Source organism: Rana temporaria, chromosome 2 (assembly GCF_905171775.1).
Source record: "Rana temporaria chromosome 2, aRanTem1.1, whole genome shotgun sequence".
Classification (NCBI taxonomy): domain Eukaryota; kingdom Metazoa; phylum Chordata; class Amphibia; order Anura; family Ranidae; genus Rana; species Rana temporaria.
The window spans coordinates 37,304,021-37,318,692 of NC_053490.1; the positions used below are offsets into that span (position 1 = coordinate 37,304,021).

General features: G+C 46.2%; 1 protein-coding gene across 4 annotated transcripts in view; it reads right to left on the reverse strand.

Moving 5' to 3' along the window:
* The window catches only part of ME3 (malic enzyme 3), a 303,269-nt gene that overhangs the window by 278,835 nt on the left and 9,762 nt on the right, over positions 1–14,672 (reverse strand). For 2 of the 4 annotated variants that reach the window (XM_040340095.1, XM_040340094.1), the window contains exon 2: positions 2,930–3,158. In XM_040340095.1, the coding sequence (XP_040196029.1) occupies positions 2,930–3,151 (222 nt within the window). In that variant the 5' untranslated portion in view covers positions 3,152–3,158. Of the gene's footprint in view, positions 1–2,929; positions 3,159–5,172; positions 5,180–14,672 lie in introns of all 4 variants that reach the window. The other 2 variants (XM_040340093.1, XM_040340092.1) reach the window with 2 other exon arrangements.

Here is a 14,672-nt window from a genome sequence, read left to right on the forward strand (position 1 = left end):
AGAGTGTAACCATCTTATCAAAAGTGCTGCAATAATCATATTTGGAGATAAAGAGGAACAACCAGGATGTGACCTACTGGAAAAGTACATGTTGCTGTCAGCTAAAAGGACATCCTGACCTTTAAAACCGACCAAAGCATTCATTTCAACAACATAATGATCTCAAAAGATTATATGGACACTTATTTTATATGGACACTTATTTTATACATGTTATTTACCTATAAAAGCCCCCCTTGTTTGAACATCTGAAAGCCCTGAGATTGCCACTAGGTTCTGCCAACTTGTATTTATTTTATTATTACAGATTGGTAAGCAACTTAAGCAGGGGTCAAGTCCTGGGGAAAAAAGTGTGGGAACTCCCACCCAAGATCCACTCCCCCACCAAAAAAAAAAAAAAAGAGATACGCTCATATGCATAATTACTAAACCGCATGTTTTTTTTCGATCCACTGTACCATAGTAATCCTTTATGTTATTGGCCGCTTCCTGTATATGGATTCATTGGGTAGTGTGTGGGTATTCCGTCACTTCCTCGATGCCGCAATGTCTCCTGGGAGCTTTTGTCATTGTTCCCAGGAGACATTGCGGAGGTCTGCCGCGAGTTATCGCGGGATTTAGAAAGAAGCAAGTTCTAAGGTTCGCCTGCCCCTGACAGTGACTCGAGCTGGGCATCGCCGCTTAGTGAAGGATTGGCTCAGCTGCTCTAGTCCTGCAAAGGGAACGGAGTTCCTGCTGTGAAAAAAGTGCAGGAACTCCGTTCCCATGCGTTCCCGCAGGACTTGAGCCCTGAACTTAAAGCGGAGTTCCAACCACAATTAGCCGATCCGCATAGATATTCAAAAAAGATCGTTTATAAAACGATATCTACACCATTGTCATTTTGCTTGTGGGCATTGTGAAGACTACAGGCGCTTACTTCCTGGAAGTCTTGGATGGGGAGTGATAATTGGACAGCGCACTGCATCCTGGGAAATGATGACACACATTTCCCAGGAGCATTAGAGGGAGATGATGTCAGAATACTAGGTGGTTTCAAAGGCAAATTTCGTGGGACCGCATAGCAACAGGCATTTCCAGATGAGTAAAAAAAAAAAAAAAAGTTTTTTTTTTCTTTTTTAGTCGTAAGCTAGAGTTTAAAGCAAAATAGTTTTTTTGATGGAACCTCCACTTTAAGCAAAATCAGAGTTGTCATTCAAATCAACGGACATTCTAGTGTCCTTCACTCTTTCCCTGGCAGCTACATAAAAGGTTATGAAGGGAGGAGAGGGGCAGAGGAGCTGGGTCAGTACAGGCAGAAATTAAACAATCCCAGAAATGGAAAGGGCTGTGACATGCAAGGAGGGGGAAGGGCTATGCTAGGACGAGACAATTTTTTGAGCAAGTTTGAAGGTACATTGCTAGTGACTAAGAAAACATTCCAAAACAATGCAAGTGTCTGTGACTTCGCTCCCAACTGTCCCTGATTTGGAGCAATGCCCCTCTTTCCGTCACACTTGTCCCCCATTTTGGTCTGATCCATATAACGTAAGTTTAAAAAAAAAAAATATGTCCCCTCTAATAATAAGAATATTATTAATAATAATAATAATAATAATAATAATAATAATAATAATAATAATAAGTACCTTCAACTGCAGTCACTGTTGCCTCTGTCAATTTATCATAAAAATCAATAGATAATAAATATACAGTACAACATTGGTATTTGACCATCAAAAATTGTATTATATGACCAAAAGTTTCTGAACACCTGTGTCCATCACACATATATGAACGTGTTAGACATCCTATACCAAAACCATGGGCATTAATATGGAGGTGACCCCCTTGTGCAGCAATAACAGCCGCCACTCTTCTTAGAAGGCTTTCCACAGGATTTTGAAGTGTGCCTACTGAAATGTATGCCCATTCAGCCAGGAGAACCTTTGAGAGGTCAGGTACTGACCTTGGATGAGAAGAGCTGGCTCATAGTTGATGCCGTGAATGGTCCCAAAGGTATTCAGTAGGGTTGAGGTCAGGGCTCTGTGAAGGACGCTTGAGTTCCTCCACACAACTCATTAATCCATGTCTTGGATAAGAAAAAAAAGAGATAACCGCTCAGGGAAACCAGAGAGCCACTATCCTTAGATCCGAACCATGGGTGCAGGCAATGCAATGATAATGCAAGCTTGAGGAAAGAAAGGCTAGGACAGCCGCACTCCAAAAAAATCCTGGTTTATTAAAAATTGGTCACAAAACAACATGCCACGGCCAAAAAACAGAAAAAGCTGACGTTTCGCACTATAACTCAGTGCTTATTCATAGCTGGTGTACAATCTGACAAAAGGGAAATATATACTCTCTACCAAACAGTGAAGAAGGAGGCTCTGAGAACAAATTAATTAATTGATTAATCAGAAACTCCTGTGAGTGTGGGCGTGTCCCGACAAACAACCAAAGAGTGTCCCATGCACACCTACCACAGACCTGCAATCGCCAAATGATGTGATTATGCATGTATGTGTTAACCCTAAAAGATCGTGTGGTGTTACACAAAGCGTAAAAAATGTAAGAATGAAGGGCGTGAAGGATGTGAATTGCAGGTCTGTGGTAGGTGTGCATGGGACAGGATTTTTTTGGAGTGCGGCTGTCCTAGCCTTTCTTTCCTCAAGCTTGCAATCCATGTCTTGGAGCTGACTGAAGGGGAACAGTCATATTGGAACAGAAAAGGGGTCTTCAAACTGTTACCATAAAGGTTAAAAGTGCACAGTTGTCTTTGTATGTATGTAACACTTGAGCTTAATAATTTGGATGGGTGCCCACATTCTATTGCCTAGATTGTGTAGCTACTGGTGTCCAAAGATAGTCATAGCATTCCCAGAATCCTTTGTGTGTCCGTCATGAAACACAAACCGCCATGAAACATTTCAGTGCAATAAATCATTACCTTATTGAGGTGGGGGTTTCTGGTGATGTCATATCCCCTCTTTTTAATATGCTGTGTCTTATTGGGAAGCACGTTGCCGGATCCAGCGTGACACACTCTGACCAGATTCCAGTTCACTCTCTGAGGATGCCTGACCAGAGAGAGCCATGACCCCACCCTTAGTGCGCAATGGGCAGCTTTATTTCCCGTTGACAGGATACGATTGACTATCAAGCTATTCATCTTTTATCTGAAAAAAAAAAAATATATAGAAAATCAAATATTCAGTCATTGCATATATTTAAAAAAAAAAAAAGACAGCAAGGGCAAATTCTTTTTTTATCATGGCACTGAACCCCAAATTCTACCCATTGCTCTACCACAGAGCATACTATAGAGCTTGTTGCTTGCATGCTATAGGCAAAAGTAGAGTTTTACCTTACTATACAGTTAGTGCTAATGTATAAGAAATGGGAGGAAATGGTTGTGTGGCCCCTGGCAGACAGATATTTAGCCTGAGCTAGAAAACCAATGACAGATTGATACTGGATAAAAAAAAAACACAAAAACACACAAAATGTCTGGTCTCCCTACCCCTGGTTTAAGGAGCACCCTGTTTTATGCTTAAAAACTGCCATTACTAGAACCTCATATGCATTTGTAGGACCTCCTCAAACCTTAATCCACAAGTTGAATCCAGCTCCTCACTTACACATGCCATTAAAAAACAAGCACACAAATGTAGAACAGCATCACAATAAATCCCCCCCCCCCCCCATCCAATTTCCCAGAAACAGCCGTTCAGTACACCAAACAATCAAGCTAGTACCCTCATAGCAAGAAGGTGTGCTGGCCTTCTTTTTTTAGAAACGCCAGCCTGTATAGTCTTCAGCACCAGGCAAGAGCACCAAACACTCAACTGCCCACCCCTAAACACAATGACCTGGAAAAAGCGTGTGATTGGTGGGGGGGGGGGATATGTAGACAGTGCATCAGGAGCTGCTAATAGAGCGCCGATGGGATGGAGCCCGTCCTGGCTTCTGCAAGAGTTCAAAGGAAGGAAGGGCGACCCCTGGTAGACGCACATCTATGGTGTCCTACAGCAATGAATGGGGTGGAAACCTCAGTCTGGACTCCGACCAGGCAATGGCCCCAACACGTTTCACTCTGCCCCTGGAGCTTAGTCATGGGGATCATGACTAAGCTCTGGGTGGCAGAGTGAAACACGTTGGATGCGTGGCCTGGTCGAAGTCCAGGCTGAGGTTGCCATTCATCACAGTAGGACACCATAGATGTGCGACTTCCATGGTTCACCCCTAAACACAAGACAGGGATGATACGTTACGGAAGTGGTGCAAGCAATTGGTAGTAATGTGTAACACATACCACCTCCTACCAAGCTGAACTGACTTTAATTGTCAAAGTGATGTTTTTGTATATGGGCAGGGCAGAGATAGACTCAGAGAAGGCACTAACAGGCAGGAAGGAGGGGGTGAGGGGAAGAAAGGAGAGCAGAGTCGATTCAGTTCGCATGTGTTGCGCTTTACAAGTCTCTCTCTCTCAGAGTGGACAGAAGCGTATGATGCATGGACTCTCTTTTTACCACGATGGTCAGGGCTCAGCAGCTCTGATTTTTGTGGTCAGCGCAGAGAGGGCATACAGGAAGTGCCAGGTTCAGGGAGTTTTTTTTTCACAGTTTAGAGGGGGGCAGATTACACAGCACAAGTGCTGTGCAATCTGCTTTAAGGGACCAGGATCTGTATTTTTGGGTGGTTAACAAAACAGCTTACCAATTCTTCGATGTGACGTCTGCATTTGTTTAATTTTAAGGCCCCTTTCATACGTAGCGGAATCTGTCAAGTGATTCCGCCTGCACAGCAAGAGATCTCTCCTCTGAGCAGGCAGAGGACAGGTCCAGGTCCTCTCTGCTAATTCAGAGTAGACACGGACACAGCCCGTGTTCTCTATGGGGTGGTCTGTTTCCATCTGACTGTTATCCGATCTGCTGGACAGATAGCAATTGTATCCCCGGGTCTGCTAAAAACAGACAGATGGATCGGATTGGATGCCAGTGGGTGTCAGCGGACACATGTCTGCTGACACTTGCCACTCTATAGAGATTAATGGGTGGTCCAATTGGGTCCGCCTAAAAAAACAGACTGGGGGGACCTGATCGGTCTGCTGGTGTGAAAGGGGCCTCACCCCCTTCTTCCACCCTCAAAGTTTTTTTAAAGTCAGCAGCTACAAACACTGTAGCTGATGACTTTTAATAAGGACACTTACCTGTTCAGGGAGCACACAATTTTAACCCCCCGAGGCCAATCCATCAATCAGATCGGGTGCAGGCACCGCCATTGTAACTAAAAGAAACCGGCAGTGAAGCCTTCAGGCTTTCTGAATGGCCCCATCGTCTTCTGGGACACACACACACACACACACAGGTCCCAGAAGGCAGCGGGGCAGAAGGAGAAGGGCTCACCTCAGAAGAAGAAATGACGCACTGCGCCGTGGCTGAGCTAGGATGGAAGTACACTATGTACTTCAAAAGAGGTAAGAAAGGAAAAAGTAAATAGGTTATCCAAAAACGAGGGGTGGGCTTTACTGCAAGACCAAGTTGTAAAGGTGGGTGGAACGCCTCTTTAAAGTGATTGTAAAGTCTTGTTTTATTGCTATAAAAATAACAAACATGTTATACTTACCTCCTCTGTGCAGTTGGATTTGCACAGAGCAGCCGGATCCTCCTCTTCTTGGGTCCCTTCTTCGCTGCTCCTGGCCCCTCCCTCCTGTCAAGTGCCCCCACAGCAAGCAGTTTGCTATGGGGGCATGAGCCTAGTCACAGCTCCCTTTGTCCATTCAGCCATGAAGCCCTGATCCGGCCCTGCCCTCTCTCCCCTGTCAAAGTCAGCTGACCTTAATTGACCACAACGGCAGCCAATGGCACTGCTGTGGCTCAGCCAAACAGGAGGGAAAATCTCGGATGGCTGAGACACTCGTGCATGGGCATCTGCTCCATAGGGCAAGGGGGGGCATTTGACCCTCCCTGGAAAATCGAGAAGGTGTTGAAGAGTCTAGTGGCCGCAGGTTGTCTGAGCGGTCTTGGCTCGAATGTCACACAGGCACAGCGAGCAGAGTGAAGCCACCTCCCCCTCCGGTGTTTATGTGTACACAGGGGGAGGGAACCTGCTGTGCCTGTGCCACGCTGATGGCTGATCTGAGGTACTGAATGGGATGGGGGAGGGGGGTCCATCTGTGCTGAAGGGGGGTCTGTGCTGAATGGAGGAGTCTGTGTGGAATGGGGGGTCTGTGCTGAAGGGGGTGTCCATCTGTGCTGAATGGAGGGGTCTGTGCTGAAGGGGGTCTGTACATTCTCTAGGCTATATTTATATGGGCATGGAGTGAAGCTGAATCATCTCAAGGGTTATTTCACACTGCCAGATGACCGCATTATCGGTTTAAGAAAGGGTTAAATGCGACTGTGTATCACCGCTGCCGAAGCGCCCCCCTCTAAAAAAAAAACACAGTGGACGCCCATGCACTCGTGGACATCGCTGGACAGAGAGAGACCTCAGGTAAGTGTTGGATATGCAGATATGCATAAGGCTGGCAGGAAGGGGTTAAGTTCTATTTTGTGAGCAATCAGGTGCTATTTCCATGTAAATAATAAAACAATACAGACTTGAACATACCGGAACGCTCAGGATAAGAAGACGGCGATATACAAAAAGGTATTTTGTTGTTAGCCTTGTAGCAGAACAATGACCTTGTGCATAGCTTTCAATTACAATGACTGTGGACTGCAAGAGCTATGCAGGAAGCTGAAACCTGTACACTGTATGCATTGTAGAGGACTAAAAAGGGACAAGTCAGTGCATTACTCGGATACATTAAAGTAGTATTAAACCCAAAACTAGACATGTGCAATTCGTTTTGTTCCGAATGAGTTTTTCTTCAAAATTCGGCATATTCGTTATTTGGAAAAATCCAAAAAACCTGTGCTTGGCTGAGGAGCCAATGGTGCGAAGCTACCATCTGTGGGATTATGACTGAACGCCTCCAAGTCAGAATCCCCCCTAAAGGTGACGATACCGCAGTGCCGCAGAGCCCAGGTTGGCCTGGGATAGCCGGCCCCCACCACCCCTTCCCCGGGGCGGGGGCTGGCGCGTCGTGCCGCTCGCCTCGGGACTGGAGCGCGGACAGAAGCGGGCCGCCTCTCTCCCGAAGCGCATCGCATGTTCGCTGGGAACCCGGTGCTAAATCATTCGTAGACGACCTGATTCTGGGTCAGGGTTTCGTGCGTAGCAGAGCAGCTACCTCGCTGCGATCTATTGAAAGTCATCCCTTGAGCCAAGCTTTTGGCAAAAAATCAAGAAAACAAAAAAGTGTTTAACCCCCCCCCCCCCCCAAAAAATAATAATAAGATTATGGTCCCTTAACCACTTAAGCCCTGGATCATTCGGCTGGCCAAAGACCACTTTTTGCGATTCGGCACTGCATCGCTTTAACTGACAATCGACAATCGTGCGACGTGGCTCCCAAACAAAATTGACATCCTTTTTTTTCCCACAAATAGAGCTTTCTTTTGGTGGTATTTGATCACCTCTGCGGTTTCTATTTTTTGCGCTATAAACTTCCAAATTGGGCCCAATTAGCCATTTTCCCTCCCTGGTGTCATGTGACTCGTTAGTGTTACAAGGTCTCAGGTGTGAATGGGGAGCAGGGTGTTAAATTTGGTGTCATCGCTCTCATTTTCTCATACTGGTCACTGGAAGTTAAACATGGCACCTCATGGCAAAGAACTCTCGGAGGATCTGAAAAAAATAATTGTTTCTCTACATAAAGATGGCCTAGGCTATAAGAAGATTGCCAAGACCCTGAAACTGAGCTGCAGCACGGTGGCCAAGACCATACAGCGGTTTAACAGGACAGGTTCCACATTGAAACAGGCCTCACCATGGTCAACCAAAGAAGTTGAGTGCACATGCTCAACGTCATATCCAGAGGTTGTCTTTGGGAAATAGATGTATGAGTGCTGCCAGCATTGCCATAAAGGGTGGGGGTCAGCCAGACCATACGCTGCACACTGCATCAAATTAGTATGCGTGGCTTTCGTCCCAGAAGTAAGCTTCTTCTAAAGATGATGCACAAGAAAGCCCGCAAACAGTTTGCTGAAGACAAGCAGACTAAGGACATGGATTACTGTCCTGTGGTCTGATGAGAGCAAGATAAACGTATTTGGTTCAGATGGTGTCAAGCTTTTGTGGTGGCAACCAGGTGAGGAGTACAAGGACAAGTGTGTCTTGCCTACAGTCAAGCATGGTGGTGGGAGTGTCATGGTCTGGGGCTGCATGAGTGCTGCCGGCACTGGGGAGCTACAGATCATTGAGGGAACCATGAATGCCAACATGTACTGTGACATACTGAAGCAGAGCATGATCCCCTCCCTTCAGGGACTGGGCCGCAGGGCAGTATTCCAACATGATACCTACCCAAAACACCCCCCCCCCCCCAAGACAACCACTGCCTTGCTAAAGAAGCTGAGGGTAAATGTGATGGACTGGCCAAGCATGTCTCCAGACCTAAACCATATTGAGCATCTGTGGGGTATCCTCAAACGGTAGGTGGAAGAGCGCAAGGTCTCCAACATCCACCAGCTCCGTGATGTCGTCAGGGAGGAGTGGAAGAGGACTCCGGTGGCAACCTGTGAGCTTTGGTGAACTCCATGCCCAAGAGGGTTAAGGCAGTGCTGGAAAATAATGGTGGCCACACAAAATATTGACACTTTGGGCCCAATTTGGACATTTTCACTTAGGGGTGTACTCACTTTTGTTGCCAGCGGTTTAGACATTAATGGCTGTGTGTTGAGTTATTTTGAGGGGACAGCAAATTTACACTGTTAACCACTTAAGCTTCGAACCAATATGGTGGCTAAAGACCCAAGGTGTTTTTACAGTTCGGGACTGCGTCGCTTTGACAATTGCGCGGTCGTGCGACGTGGCTCCCAAACAAAATTGGCGTCCTTTTTTCCCCACAAATAGAGCTTTCTTTTGGTGGTATTTGATCACATCTGCGTTTTTTTAGTTTTTGCGCTATAAACAATAATAGAGCGACAATTTTGAAAAAAATTCAATATTTTTTACTTTTTGCTATAATAAATATCCCCCAAAAACATATAATTTTTTTTCCCTCAGTTTAGGCCGATACGTATTCTTCTACCTATTTTTGGTAAAAAAAAAAAAAATCGCAATAATCGTTTATCGGTTGGTTTGCGCAAAATTTATAGCGTTTACAAAATAGGGGATAGTTTTATTGCATTTTTATTTTTTTATTTTTTTTTACTACTAATGGCGGCGATCAGCGATTTTTTTCGTGACTGCGACATTATGGCGGACACTTCGGACAATTTTGACACATTTTTAGGACCATTGTCATTTTCACAGCAAAAAATGCATTTAAATTGCATTCTTTATTGTGAAAATGACAGTTGCAGTTTGGGAGTTAACCACAGGAGGCGCTGTAGGAGTTAGGGTTCACTGTGTGAGTGTTTACAACTGTAGGGGGGTGTGGCTGTAGGTGTGACGTCATCGATCGTGTCTCCCCTATAAAGGGGATGACTCGATCGATACGCCGCCACAGTGAAGCACGGGGAAGCCTTGTTTACACACGGCTCTCCCCGTTCTTCAGCTCCGGGGACCGATCGCCGTACTCGAGCGGCGATCGGGTCCACGGGACCCGCGGTCCCGGTCCGTCGCGGGAGCGCGCCCGCGACCCACGGCTGGGTACAAGTACAGGACGTATATATACGTGCTTGTGCCCAGCCATGCCATTCTGCCGATGTATATGTGCAGGAGGCGGTCCTTAAGTGGTTATACAAGCTGTACACTCACTACTTTACATTGTAGCAAAGTGTCATTTCTTCAGTGTTGTCACATGAAAAGATAGAATAAAATATTTACAAAAATGTGAGGGGTGTGGTGTACTCAATGTTGTGAGATACTGTATGCATATATTTATTAGTTATACTTCAAGTGTATTTCAAAATAAGGCCACAATATCTTCCCACATACACCTCTATACCGAAAATCAAGGGGAGAAAATACAGTATATGCTAGCACTGAGACTGCACTGTTGAACCACAGTAACATGTTTTTCGGGTAGTGGGGGAAGGGGGAGGAGACATTTTGCATGATCTAAACATAGGTTAGAAGGCCACTTGCACTGGTACTGTTAGTAATAAAATGTGCACATGTATTCTATAAGAAGATAATAACTAATGAATGAATCCTTCTATTGATTTTTGTATACGCCCCAGGGAGGAATGCATCTACAGGGACCTTGGCATTCTTCCCCAATCAGAATGCGTCTTCAGGGACCTTGGCATTCTTCCCCAATCAGAATTCTGAAATGTATACAGTAGCGTACTCAGATCACATTATATGCAACAGCACACTGAAGACGCTCGCATCTGTTTCTACGACATCCAGATCCGTGGCTCGGACAGGGATCCCATCATGGACATGAATAAAGGTTTGCTTAATGAGCTGAGCAGTAGCAACATGGGATTATTACCATCCTAAAAAATAAAATAAAAAATCTAGGGGCCCACTCACACCAGGTGAGCCTTTCCCAGCTCAGTCCCAACACAGGGACAAGGCAATTTGCCCCATGTTTACGATTAAAGTAGAGCTACAGGCAAAACTTTTCCCCTCATTTTGGATAAGGAGAGGGTTAAACCCCGATCAGTTTTTTTTATAATCAACTGTTTCGCATTGGGGAGATTTCCCTTTACTTCCTGTTCTATAGCCAAATCAGGAAGTGAAAGGAAATCCCTCCAAAGTGAGGGAATCTCAGAACTAGTGCCCCCATTGGAAGATTACCCTCTATTCTTGTTCTGGGGACAACACAAAACTTGGGATTTTCTTTTACTTTCACTTTTGGTGACAATGGTCACCCAGACTAAGGCTGGATTCACACCTATGCTGTTTTAGTGCTTTTTGCAGATTTGCACTACAGAACGTGTTCCATAGCAAGCGGTCAGACTCACAGTGCTCGCACCCGCAACCCGGGCCTTAAAGGCGATGTAAATATACGTTGATCTGCCCAGCCGTGCCATTCTGCTGACGTATATAGTCGTGCATGCGCTGCGGCTTCATGCAATTAGAAAGGCAGCCCCAACACACAACTACAGTAACAGGCAACGGATTTTGCAGCTTATCAAAATGCAAATGCTAGGTGTCACTTGTTTTGGGTCAGGCCTGTCGTGACAAGGCAAGCAAACCAAGCAATTGCTTGGGGCCCCCAAGCTAGCCTGGGGCCCCAAGCAGGGCCCTTGCTGCGCTTCCTTTAAATGCTGCAGCCGCCTGAGCGTTCTATAGAGAGCTGCAGCACTGCTGCCTCTCTCGTCACTTCTTCCCCTTCCCTGTAGCGGTACGGTGGGGGGTAAAAAGAACATAGGGAGGGAAAGAGGCGGGGTAAAAAAAAACATAGGGAGGGGGGCCTCCATTTCCATTTTGCTTGGGGCCCCCAAATTCCTTCAAACGGCCCTGATTGCAGTGCCTTGGCAAAATTAATAGTCCGCCTTAACACAACACACAACAGTACAAAAACTTCAGCATACTATCACACTGTAATGGCTCACAACGAGGCCTACAGGAAAATACCCCCATCCAGAACCATCTATCCTCTAACATTTTGTACAGTTTTCTGTAAGGTTCTGATTTTTTTGAAATTCCTCCAAACTTTTCTTCAAGTAAATCACAGTCCAACCTTACTCAAACCAGGAGACCACCAAAGTCCCTACTGCATAACTTCTCACCTTGACTCCTCGACAGATATTCCCCGATATCTACATTCTATTATGAATACCACTGCAAGACTTATCTGTCCCTCTCACCACTCCTCCCCCTCCTGTCCTTGGCTTCAGATCAGACTGGGAATAAAATTCTCTAATTACTGTAAGAAACTGTGGGTGCAAATAAATAAAGATCACGTAGAGCAGGGATCTTCAAACTACGGCCCTCCAGCTGTTGTGGAACTACACGTCCCATGAGGCATTGTAAAACTCTGACATTCACAGACATGACTAGGCATGATGGGAATTGTAGTTCCTGAACAACTGGAGGGCCATAGTTTGAAGACCCCTGACGTAGAGCACTCCTCTGTTTATTCTTTTTTAAATCTCATGCATAAAATACATCCCAAGCCACTCTCATCACTGGCCTGCTAACCTTTTTCAGAGACCGCCTGTGCCCAGCAACCAAGGACACTAGGTGGCAGAAGCTGCCTGCGCCCCGGTAAACAAAGTGTGCTAGGCAGCTGAAACCATCTGCACCCTAGCAACCAAGGGAAGTAGGCAGCAGAAGCTACCTGTGCTCCAGCAACCAAAGGGTGTTAGGCGATTGAAGCTGCCTGCACCCTAGCAACCAAGGACCAGGCAGCAAAAATCTCATACCCAAAGCCACCCTCTCCACCGGCCTAGCAACTTATTTCAGAACCCACCTGCATCATAGCAAGGGCACTAGGTGGTAGAATCTACCTGTGCCCCTGCAACCAGGGGCGCTATCATGCAGAAGCCATCTGAATCCCAACAACCAAGGACGCTAGACAGCTGAAACCACCTGAGACCCAGTAACAAAGGACACTAGGTGGCTGAAACCACCTGCACCCTAGCAACCAGGTGCAGTAGGCAGCAGAAGCTACCTGTGCTCCAGCAACCAAAGGGTGCTAGGCGATTGAAGCTGCCTGCACCCTAGCAACCAAGGACACCAGGCAGCATAAATCTCATACACAAACATACCCAAAGCCACCCTCTCCACCGGCCTAGCAACTTATTTCAGAACCCACCTGCATCATAGCAAGGACACTAGGTGGTAGAATCTACCTGTACCCCTGCAACCAGGGACGCTAGCAGACAGAAGCCACTTCCAAGTGGCACTAGACAGCTGAAACCACCTGAGCCCCAGTAACAAAAGGACACTAGATGGCAGAAACCACCTGTGCGCCAGGAAGCAAGGACCCGATAGAAGCCTACTGTATCCCAGCAACCAAGGACGCTAGGCAGCTAAAACAACCTGAGCCCCAGTAACAAACAACACGAGGCAGCAAAAGCCGCCCGCGCCCCAGCAAGCAAGGAAACTACCTGACAGAAGCCATCTGTGCCCTATCAACCAAGGATGCTAGGAGGCAGAAGTCACCTGTACACCAGCAACTAAGGACGATAGGCAGCTGAGACCACCTGAGTCCCAGTAACTAAGGACACTAGGTGGCAGAGGTCGCTTGCACCCCAGCAAGCAAGGATACTACGCAACAGAGGCCACCTACACTTCGGCAGCCAAGTATGCTAGGAGGCAGAAGTCACCTGTACCCCAGCAACTAAGGACGATAGGCAGCTGAGACCACCTGTGTCCCAGTAACTAAGGACAGTAGGTGGCAGAGGTCGCTTGCACCCCAGCAAGCAAGGATACTATGCAACAGAAGCCACCTACACTTCAGCAGCCAAGTATGCTAGGAGGCAGAAGTCACCTGTACCCCAGCAACTAAGGACGATAGGCAGCTGAGACCACCTGAGTCCCAGTAACTAAGGACACTAGGTGGCAGAGGTCGCTTGCACCCCAGCAAGCAAGGATACTACGCAACAGAAGCCACCTACACTTCAGCAGCCAAGTATGCTAGGAGGCAGAAGCCACCTGTACCACATCAACCAAAGACACTGTGCAGCTGAAACCACCTGCAAAGGCAAAAGCTGCCTGCGTCCTAGCAACCAAGGCTGGTTGCTAGTATCACAGAAGCCAATAGAGTACATAAGCTCTGTGTGAATCTAAACATTACAGTATGGACAATACAATCCATACACCAGGTCTTTGGGACCAAGCAGAGGGTTACGGTGTGTCTGTGCATGCGCAGGATCTTGTCTCAAGGTAGCTGAGCTGGAACACAGTGGCAGATGGAGAACTTCACCTGCAAGGAAGACAATGCTGAACTGCACAGACTAGCAAGTATGTGTTATTCAAGTGCAACTTCATTTCTCACAATCAACATTGTCCATTTTAAAACAAACCTAAAACAATCCATTCAACTAGGATCTATTCAGGCAGACACTACATAGTAAATGTAAAGGAGATTGTACAATCAGATTGTGTAGTGTATGGCCAGCTTTAGGTGCTTTCCTAAAGTTAACTTTACTGAAGTTTGGTTAACTGAGCACCAAAAAAAAGGTAATTGGAAGGGCTCACACATTTATAGCAACTAAATTAAATTGCAAGAAATAAAAAAAATAAAAAAATTTAAATAAATAAAATGCACTAGTGATAATTAACCTTTCACGCCAAGGTTCAGTAAAATACACTGTACATTGTATATATATATATATATATATACACACATATACACAGAGCTGCGTTTCTATACTACACATTTATAGCTTAAAGGGGTTGTAAAGGTAATTCCCCCCCTAAATAGCTTCCTTTACCTCAGTGCAGTCCTCCTTCACTTACCTCATCCTTCCATTTTGCTTTTAAATGTCCTTATTTCTTCTGAGAAATCCTCACTTCCTGTTCTTCTGTCTGTAACTCCACACAGTAATGCGAGGCTTTCTCCCTGGTGTGGAGAAAGCCTCTTGAGGGGGGCGAGCAGGAGTGTCAGGACGCCCACTAACACACAGTTCCTTTCTCTATCTGCAAAGTAGAGAGCGTCCTGACTTGCCTGTTCCCCCCCCCCTCAAGAGGCTTTCTCCACACCAGGGAAAAAGCCTTGCATTACTGTGTGGAGT